The 10,402-nt window shown below is 41.0% G+C and overlaps 1 protein-coding gene across 1 annotated transcript in view; it reads right to left on the bottom strand.

The window, feature by feature from the left end:
• LOC103271968 (cytochrome P450 4V2) overlaps positions 1-1,561 on the bottom strand; it is a 23,580-nt gene extending 22,019 nt beyond the window's left edge. Inside the window, exons 1-4 of the mRNA XM_021718256.1 lie at positions 1,476-1,561; positions 801-984; positions 607-673; positions 25-389 (exon numbers count right to left, since the gene is read on the bottom strand). Of these exons, the coding sequence (XP_021573931.1) occupies positions 25-389; positions 607-673; positions 801-984; positions 1,476-1,561 (702 nt within the window). The remainder of the gene's footprint in view (positions 1-24; positions 390-606; positions 674-800; positions 985-1,475) is intronic.
• Positions 1,562-10,402: the final 8,841 nt, after the last annotated feature.

Here is a 10,402-nt window from a genome sequence, read left to right as displayed (position 1 = left end):
GGAGCGGCTTGGATCCGGGGCGACTGGGGGACACCGCCCCCGGGGGCACCCGCGGGTGTCGGCGGCCTGGGCGAGGCACGCCGGAGCGAGGCCCTTCGCCAGAATGTCTTCCGGGCCCGGGAGCGCGAACCCTGGAGAACAAGAAGAGGCGGGCGGGGAAGGGAGGCGAGGGCTCCGCAAGGCCGGGCCGGGCTGCTGGGAGCCCAGCTTCCCGGCAGCGAAGACGGACCACCGAGCCCGGAAGGAGAGCAGAGGACGGTGAGGCCGGGGCAAGTTCCGCCCGGGCCGTGCGCGACAGGCAGCATCTCCCTCTTCGCCGCTCTGGACCCTGACTCGACGCCGAGTGCCTCTTAGGGGGCGCGGGCGGATGCCGCCCAAACGCGGATAAGCTGCCAGGAGAGCCGAGCTCGTGAGAATGCCCCCCCCCCCCCGCCGTGCTTGCTTAGTGAGTGGCTCCCAGCTTCTGGGTAGGTCGCCCACCTGCAGGGCCCCTTGCTGGAGAGACCTACCTGCTCGGGGCTTTTCCCCAGGGGGATTCTTTAAGTCATCCACGTGTGCCGAGTGGAAAGAAGTTCACGGGACATTAAGTGGGAAAAACCAAGTTGCCAAGCCGTCCACGGTGCGACGCCATCCTCGAGTGGAAAGGGTTCTTTCTCAACGGCTGCACTGGCGCCTGGGGAGAAACATACGAACCTCTGTGAAATGGGAACGGAGAAGGGGGACACGTGCTTTGTCGTGTGCACCTCTGTATCGTCGAATCACTTGCAGGTTTTCTTAAAATACATGCAATTATTTACTACCTTGAAGTAGGTGTCATGGGCTTTAGTCTCCTCCTCTCGTAAGGGCTGAGACTGAACCGTAAGGTCAGTTACAGCCATGAAAGTCCCAGATTCGTCAAGCTCAAACTCGCCGCTACTCCCTGGATAAAACCAGGACTGTAGCACACAACGTCGAGTCCCCTCAGGAAGCGGAGAAGGGGGCTTGCTAGGCAACAGCAGGTAAGAGGGGAGGGGAGGATGAGTTCAGGGGGCAGGGAAGCACCCTGCTGGGAGCACTGGGTCGCTCAGCCACAGCAGGGATCATCTGGGCAGACCGAGTGGAGCAAGCTTGCAGAGGTCTGGCCTGCCAGGCTTGGAAGTTTTGTCTTTATCTTGAAAACCGTTTGTGAGCCAAGAGTTGCGGTGCTGAAGATCTTTAGGAGAAGGAACGTCAAAAGGAAGGCTTTGTGCCTCTGTTCTCTTTAGAACACCTCTAGGACATCTTTAGGTGCCACGAGGCTGTCCTGTGAGAAATCTGTGGTCATTTACGGCTGGCACCCCGGCCATCTGAATTGTTAGGTCATAAGGTATGTATGGAGCAGGAACGTCAACATAAAAGCTTTGTGCCTTTGCTGTCTTAGACGTCTTTCCCGTGCTTTCCTTGTTACCACACAGGTCTTTTTCACACTGCCCTGGGCTACTGAAATTTCAGACTACGCAGTCAGATGGCTGGGGTGCAAGCCATAGATGACAACAGACTTCTCACAGTGCACAAAGGACTGCACTGCCAACGCAACACTCATGGCACTTGTATCCCCTGCAGACTGTCAGCTTCAAGGAGCTAATCAGCATAGGAAGATGTCTTCTGGTTGCCCCTCCTGAAGATTCTTTCTGTATTCAGGGATGCCCTTCCCACTTGAAAAAAATCTTTCTTTGGTCAAGGACTTTGTTACTCTCTCCTGACAGAAATCGGTGCTTGGGAAAGTTACTCATAGACCAGAATATGTTGTAAACCTCAGAACGACTTTATAAATGCGAACACTTTTAGTTCCTAAATTTTTTGTCACTTGCAATGATTCCCAATATGAAAAATATATTTAATTTAGATTATAAAAATAAGTTCCTAGCTGGGTTTAGAAATCCTCTCTCTGCATACTTATCACGTCATAAAGGGTAGCAGGAAATTTTGTTACCAAATTCTGACTTGCAGATACTAAGAACAAATGAAATGCACAATACTTAACTGTAGTTTTATGGACAACATCCTCGCTTCCATGTCCCCACCACCCAGAACATACAATACAACGTGCAACCACCCACCAGGTACTCTTCTGTACCTGGCTGCTTAAACTCAACATGGTGTCTGTGAGATGTGTCTATATTGCTGAGGGTAGTAATTTCCCTTGTTTTTCACAGTTGTACATCATTCCATTGTTTGAATATATGTACATATTTCAATTGAATATATGCCTAGGCGTTGAATTGTTAGATCGTATGGTGTATATGGAAAAGGAACATCAACATAAAAGCTTTGTACCTTTGCTGTCTTAGACATCTTTCCCGTGCTTTCCTTGTTATCACACAGGCCTTTTTCCCACTGTCCTGGGATACTGAAACTTCAGACTAAGCAGACAGATGGCTGGGGTGCAAGCCATAAATGACCACAGACTTCTCACAGGAGACCCTCATGGCAACTAAATATTGTGCAGTGCTGCACCTCAGAATGCTCATCAAATATATATATATATATATTTGGCTTTAGTGATTACTGACCATTTTCCAAAGTTGTTCCAATTTACACACTCACTGGCAATGATAGCTTCAGTGCCTTCATATGCTTGCCAATTTTGGATATTGTCTTTTTTTTTTTTTTTTGGTAAAACCATTCAGTTAGGTCTTGTAGTAGTATTGCATTGAGGTTTTAATATGCATTTTCCTAATGACATGATGGTGAGAGCTTCTTTAAGATTATTAGCCATTTTGAAAAGTGCTAAATCATTTGTCCATTTTTTTTTTTTTTTTTTTTATTGTAGAAATGCAGTCTCGCCACGTTGCCCAGGCGGGTCTCGAACCTGCGGGCTCAGGCAATCCACTCACCTCAGCCTCCCAAGGTGCGGGATTACAGGCTGAGCCACGGAGCCTGGCTTACCCATGTTTAACATTAGAATTGTCTGGGTCTTTTTTTTTTTTTTTTTTTTTAGCAATTTATAGAAGTTACATCTATAATTAATTAATAAAAAATATATAACAAATTTTATATATACACATATGAATTCAAGTCCTTTGCCAAATATGTAGTGCAATTTTCTTCTCTGTAGTTTACCTTATCACTCTCTTAATGCTGTTGTCACAGTTCATTTTATATACTATAACAGAATATCACAGCCTGGGTAATTTATAAACAATAGAAGTTTATTTGGCTTATGGTTTTGGAAGCTGGGAAATCCGAGACTGAGGGACTGCCTTGGATGAGGGGCTTCTGCTGTGTCTTCCCGGGGCGGGGGATGGAGGGGCACCAGAGCAAGCATAAGAGTGCAAGACTAACGGGCCAAGCACATCCTTTGATCCAAAACTCATGCCTGCCATAAGGAACCCACTGCCACTGTAGCTTTGATCCACTCATGAGGGCGGAGCCCTTGCGTCCTACTCACGTCTTAAAGGTCCCACTTCCCGACACGGCTGTGTTGGAGATTGTTTCCAATGCATGCGCTTGGGGGACACCTTCAAACCACAGCAGATGTCTTTGAAGGAACAGAATGTTTTAAAATCTAAAGAAGTCCAATGTATTGATCTCTTTCATTACGGTTAGTATTTTCTGTGTCTTGTTTAGAAAATCTCTTCCTTAGGCAGTTTCTCTTGCCTATGCCAGTTCTGGTATGTCTCCCTTTCTTTCCTCTCTTCTTTCTCTAACAAACTTTGCTTTAAAAAAATAATAAAAATTTTCGAAAAGAAAATATCTTCCTGCCCCAAGGTAAAAAATGATAATCTCATATGTTAATTTCTAGGAGTTTTGTTTTGTTTTGTTTTTTGAGTTGGAGTCTCACTCTGTCGCCCAGACTGGAGTGCAGTGGCCGGGAGCGGTTTGATCACACCACTGGGCCCCAAAACCAAGCTGACGTACACAATTATCCATCACGTATGGGCAAGACTTTCTCAAAGAAAGCCACAAAACATTTCTGGGAGAAATTAAAGACGTGGATAAATGAAGTGCTAAATCATGTTCATGGATTGGAAGATTCAGTTTAGAGATTATAAAGATGTTAATTCTCCCCAAATTGATTTTCATGTTTAATCCCATCACAATCCAAATCCCATCATGGAATTTGTATGTGGACATAAACATGTGTGTGTATTGATATTCTTCTGAGACGTATATGGAAATACAAAGGCCCCCCAAACGGCAAAATAGTCTTGATGAATTTGAAAACTAGATAACGTACACCAAGAACTATCAAGACTTCTAAAACTATATTAATTAAAATCATCTGTTATTGGCACAAGGATGGCCAAACAGCAATAGAACAGAATATACCACACCTAATTTGGGACACCTAATCCATTGCAATGGATTAAAAGATGGCCTTTTCATTAAATTGCATTAAATTGCTTGGATATTTATGTTTTTATAAAAAGGGATGTTGAACTCTCCCTCACTACCACACACACAGACATTATTACAGATGGTTCTTGGATCTAAATATTAAAGATAATTTATAAAACTCCTAGAAATTAGCCAGGCTCGGTGGCTCAGCCTGTAATCCCACGCCTTTGGGAGGCTGAGATGAGTGGATTGCCTGAGCCCGCGGGTTCGAGACCCACCTGGGCAGGCGAGACCTCATCTCTACAATAAAATTAAAAAAATTAGCCGGGTGTGGTAGCGCGTATCTGTAATTCCGGCTACTCAAAGGCTGAGGCGGAAGGATCGCCGGAGCCCAGCAGGTCGAGGCTGCATGTCATGTTGCTGTCATGGTATCTTTCAAATGTGGCTAACATGCATCCATAGACTTAGAGTAAAGCAAATTGCCCTCTAGAGTGTCAGTGGGTCTTATCCAACCAGTCGAAGGCCTCAATAATAAAGACTGAGGTTCCTGAAGAAGAAAGACTTTGACTTCAATACAGAAACACAGCCTACCTGTCCTGTCCTGTGGATTTCAGACTCAAGGCTGCAACATCAACTCTTCCTTGAATAGACTTGCCAACCCTCTTTTTCATTAAAAGAAAGCTCTTTCTCTATAGAGATTGATAGAGATATAGACATGTAGCTATGTACATACATACCTGAGAGGGGACCTTACAAAAAACGGAATAATTTTTTGGAGGGTGGGCCCCCTGTAGTACAGGCTTCCCCTGTCAGGTAAGTGTTCTAGGAACCCGTCGGCATCAAGGTACCAGCTAGCATTGTTGTGAGAGGCTGCATTTGACTTCGGTGAATTTTTTTTTTTTTTTAAAGATTCTTTCAGTGCATTTGCTCGTTTCATGATGGGTGATTTGCAAACACACCTGCGCACACTGTGCTGAGGGTTCAGTACTTTGGGACCAAAAAACGGCCTGACCCCATGCCCCACACTCCCTATTCACCAGATCCTTCCCTGAGCAACTTTTTTGTTTGTTTCCCTGGATGAAAAAAGTCCTCAAAAGGAAGTGTTTTGCTGATGTGGAAGGGGTGACACAAAAACTGATAGAATCACCAAAAGGCATCAAAATTGACGAGTTCAAAAACTGTTTTGAGCAGTGGGAAAAGCATCTAGATAGGAGTATTGCATCAAACAGAGAATACTTTGAAGATGAGTAAAGTTTAAACATGTAAGAATAAATACACAATTTTTTATAAATAGATTCAGTTTTTTGGGGGGTTGTCTTCCGTGTGTGTGTGTGTGTGTGTGTGTGTGTGTGTGTGTGTATCTCCTATTAATTCTATTTCTTTGGAGAATTCTAATACACCCATTTTTTTACAATTTATTCTTTGGAATTAGGTTTTTTGAGGCTATTATAAATTGTATTTTTGTAATAGTTTATTATCTAATTTGTTAGTATGTAAGGCAAACAACTTTATATATTGACCTTGTTTCAGTGATGTTGCTAAAATTATGTATTAATTTTTAATTGTTAAGAGTTTTGTTTTGTTTTTCGAGTTGGAGTCTCACTCAGTCGCCCAGACCGGAGTGCAGTGGCCGCTCCCGCCCCCACAGCCTCGCCCTGCCGGGCTCCGGCGATCCTCCCGCCTCAGCCTTCCGAGTAGCTGGAACTACAGGCGCGCGCTACCACGCCCGGCTAAGTTTTGATTTATTGTAGAGATGAGGTCTCGCCAAGTTACCCAGGCGGGTCTTGAACCCACGGGCTCAGGCAATCCACTCACCTCAGCCTCCCAAAGCGCTGGGATCACAGGCTGAGCCACCGAGCCTGGATTGATGTTGATTTTATAATTTTTTTTCCCTAAAAAACAACTTTTTGTTTTGTTGACTCTTTTCCTCTGGTGTGCATTTATTTTCAATTTTATTGACTTTTGATCTTTTAAATTTCAGTTCTTCTGCTTCTTTGAGTCTACTTTCCAATTCTTTTTCTCCTCACTCTCGCCACCGGTTAAACTGTATTCTGCTTCCTGTCCCTGCGAACTTGGCTACGCTAAGTACCTTGCATAAGTGGAAACATACAAAGCTGTCCTCTTGGGTCCGGCTTATTGCAAAATGCTTTCAAGGTTCATCCATATTGCAGCACATGTCAGAAATTCACTTCTTTTTAATTTCAAATCATAGTATTTATATAACACATTTTGCTTATTCATCCATTGATGAACATTTTGGGCAGTTTCAACATTTTGGCTATTACCAAATACTACTGCTATGAATATTGCTGTACAATCCCACAAGTTCTGACATGTCATATTTTCATTATTATTATACTTAAAATATTTTATAATTTCTATTGTTTTCTTCTTTAACGCATAGATTGTTTAGAATTGTATTATTTAATTTTCATACATTTATGGATTTTGTTATTATTCCTGTTACTTATTTCTAGTTTAATTCCACCTAATCAGAAAACATACTGAGTGATTTCGATTTTTGGAAATGTGTTTAGACTTGCTTCACATTTTAATGTATGGTGGATTTTTGTTAAATATTCCATGTGTACTTGAAAAGATTGTAGATGTTGCGGTTTTAAGATGCAGCATTCTACGTGTCATTTATGTCAACTGTGGTACTTGTTATTTTCTGCCTTTTCTATTGCTAACTATGAAAATCTATTAAAATCTTTCTTTATACTTGTGCGTTTATATATTTGTAGTGTCAATTTTGCTTTATATATTTGAATTATTCTATTGGGTACATATACATTTAGCACTGTCACACCTTTATGCATTAATTAGTCCTTTAGTTATTATAAAATATGCTGCTGTATCTCTGGAAATATGTCTGCTTATAAATCTCCATTGTCTGTAGTTAGTATAACCACATTTCCTTTCTTTTATTTAGGATTTTAATATCTTTTTTATATCTTATTTTATTCAACCTCTTTGTACTTATGTTCAAGAGTGTCTCTTATAATCAGCCATAGTTTTGTTTTTTAAAAACATGACCTGATTATCTTAGTTCTTTAATCAGATTATTTGTTCCATTTTAATCTAAAATATTTTATTCTTTGTTCTGTTTATTCCACTTATTTTTGACCTTTAATCAGATTATTTAGTCCATTATAATTTAAAATATTTTATCCTTTGTCCTGTTTATTCCATCTATTTTTTTTACCTTTTTTCCCAATTCTTGCTTTCTTTTGGATCAAATATATCATTTTGCAATTGCATTTGCCTCCTCTATTAATTGAACATTTGTATTATTAGGATAATGATTAACCTAAGGACTATATCACACTCTCGGTACAAAACTGTCTTAAAATGGTACTCCTGGACAATGCAATGAATTAATACTTTAACAACAGTTAAACACTTCCTGACTTTGTTGTTATTATATTTTAATCTAATGTGTTGAACTCGATAGCATATTACCTTATACAGTAAGCATTATTTTTTATTTTCCTTCATATCTGATATTTATTATTTCTTCTTGCATCATTGTGCTTCCTTCTGGGATAATGTTCCTCTTCTGTAAGGAACTCTAGTATTTCCTTTAGTGCAGATTCGTTGGTGAGTACAGCTCCAACTTATCTGAGAAGACTGCTATTTGCCTTCATTTTGAGGTGTATGTTTAGTTTTGAGGTATATGCTTTGAAGTATAAAATTTGGGATTGGCAGTTATTTCTTTCAGCACTTTAAAGATGTCTTTTCCATTGTCTTTACGTTTCTATCACTTCTGTTGAAAAGTCTGATGTCGGTCTTAACATTGCTCCTTTGAAGGTAACGAGTCATTCCTCTCACCCCTCCTCCCCAACTTCTGTTTTGATGTTCTTTTTGATTTTGAGTTTTCAGCAGTTTGATTTTTATGTACTTAAGTGTGTTTTCCTTTGCATTTATCTTGTTTCATATAGCTTCTTGAATTAGTACATTGATATTTGTCCATTTTGAAACATTCTGTAATATTATCTGTTCAAATACTGCATTTGTACCAATCATTCTCTCTTTATATATGTTATGTTGGATTGTTTCACATGGTCTCACAATCTTTTCTGTAATATTAATGTTTTTTCTCTATGCTGCAAACTGAATGTTATCTACTGACCTATTTTTCCAGTACTCTAATCCTCTTGTCTACTGTACCTGATCTGTTGTTAAACATTGCTATTAAGTTATTAATTTCAGTCATTATAGTATTCAGTTCAACTATTTCAATTTAATTATTTTTCAGATTCCAGTTCTGCTGAAATTATCTTTTTAAGCAAAGTACAGTGGCTCATACCTGTAATCCCAGCACTTTGGGAGGCTGAGGCAAGAGGATTGCCTGATGCCTGAGCCCACAGGTTTGAGACCAACCTGAGCAACATGCAAGACCTTGTCTCTACAATACATTTTTTAAAAAATTAGCTGGAGCCGGGCTCGGTGGCTCAGCCTGTAATCCCGCGCCTTTGGGAGGCTGAGGTGAGTGGATTGCCTGAGCCCGCGGGTTTGAGACCCGCCTGGGCAGGCGAGACTTCATCTCTACACTAAAATAAAAAAATTAGCCGGGCGTGGTAGTGCACGCCTGCAATTCCGGGTACTCAGAAGGCTGAGGCGGAAGGATTGCCGGAGCCCAGCAGGTCAAGGCTGCGGTGGCCGGGAGCGGCCACTGCACTCCGGTCTGGGTAACAGAGTGAGACTCCGACTCAAAAAAAAAAAAAAAATTAGCTGGGCATGGTGGCACACTCCTGACCAGCTACTTGGAAGGCTGAAGCAGAAGGATCGCCTGAGTCCAACAGGTTGAGACTGTAGTGGCTATAAGTGTGCCACTGCATTCTAGCCTGGGTAACAGAATGAGACTCTTACTAAAAAAAAAAAAGATTTTTTTTTTTAAACTATTTTTTGAACATGCTAGCAAAAGTTTCATACCTTGTACCTAATAATGCTAATACTTTAATCTCCTGTAGGTCTCTTATAATTTTGTTTTCTCTCGGCTTTCAGTCATTTGGCCCTATTTCTAAGGCTGTCTGTTAATTTTGGATTGGATACTGTACATTATACATAAAAAACTATAGAAACTCTAGGTAATATTATATTTCTTCAAAGAGGGTTATTTTTTCAGGCAGTAACATAAAACACAGGCATATAACCTTGATCTAAACAGAGGCTGCATTGATTCTAGGTTCTGCTTCAAATGTCTTGAGGACTTACATTTTTAGTTTGTCTTTACTTTCTAGGGCATATTCCGTCAAGGTTGTCAATTCAAAATCTGAGACATTTCTCAAGTCCTTCCTTTTGACAGCCTAGTGGGTTCACCAAAAATTCAAGGATGCCACTTTTTTTTCTTGGTCTCTATGTCCCATTGTACTAATCTGAAATATCTTGATACAGGGGGAAAAAGAAAACAACAAAAACCAGTGGCAAATATGGAGTTTACCTAAGTGTATTTTCCTGTCTCCCAATTTGCTTCCTCAAGTCGTGCTGTCACATTTGTGCGTGTCTCCAAATAGCTGTCTCTTGTCCATTTATAGCTTTTATAGTTGTCAGTGGAAGGGTCAGTTTGATGTAAACAATTTTTTCATAAACAGTAGCAGAATGCCTCCAAGTTCAAGTCATTGTGATTGGGTATATAATCTTGCCTTCCAACCCAAAACATTCATTCCCAAACATTCCATTGCATTCCCCAAATGCTCTTTTTGTGATCTCTGAAAACATTCTTTATTGTCTATCTCTGAATGTTGCTTCTAAATTATTATTACATCTCCCTCAATTCTGCCAGCTTTTCCTTAAGTTTCCAGTGGGGATGTTCTCTCCCATGCCCTCAAAAGAGCACTGTAACTATCATTCTTTTGGGTCAACATTCTCAAACCAAATAATGAAGGCATTTACCAAGATGAACCTTAGTAGGAAACACACACAAAATGAAACTAATGAAAAGGCAAATATCAGGGGGAAAATGTTTTCTCAGACCAGATTGCACAATGACTAAAACCTAGTCAGAAGTTGTCTTAAGCTGGGCTCGGTGACTCAGCCTGTAATCCCACGCCTTTGGGAGGCTGAGGTGAGTGGATTGCCTGAGCCCGCGGGTTCGAGACCC

The sequence above is a fragment of the Carlito syrichta genome, unplaced genomic scaffold, assembly GCF_000164805.1.
Source record: "Carlito syrichta isolate Samal-C Ts95f unplaced genomic scaffold, Tarsius_syrichta-2.0.1 Scaffold312046, whole genome shotgun sequence".
Taxonomy (NCBI): Eukaryota; Metazoa; Chordata; class Mammalia; order Primates; family Tarsiidae; genus Carlito; species Carlito syrichta.
Note: the sequence above shows the minus strand (reverse complement) of the source record. Positions and strands in the feature narration are given on the sequence as shown.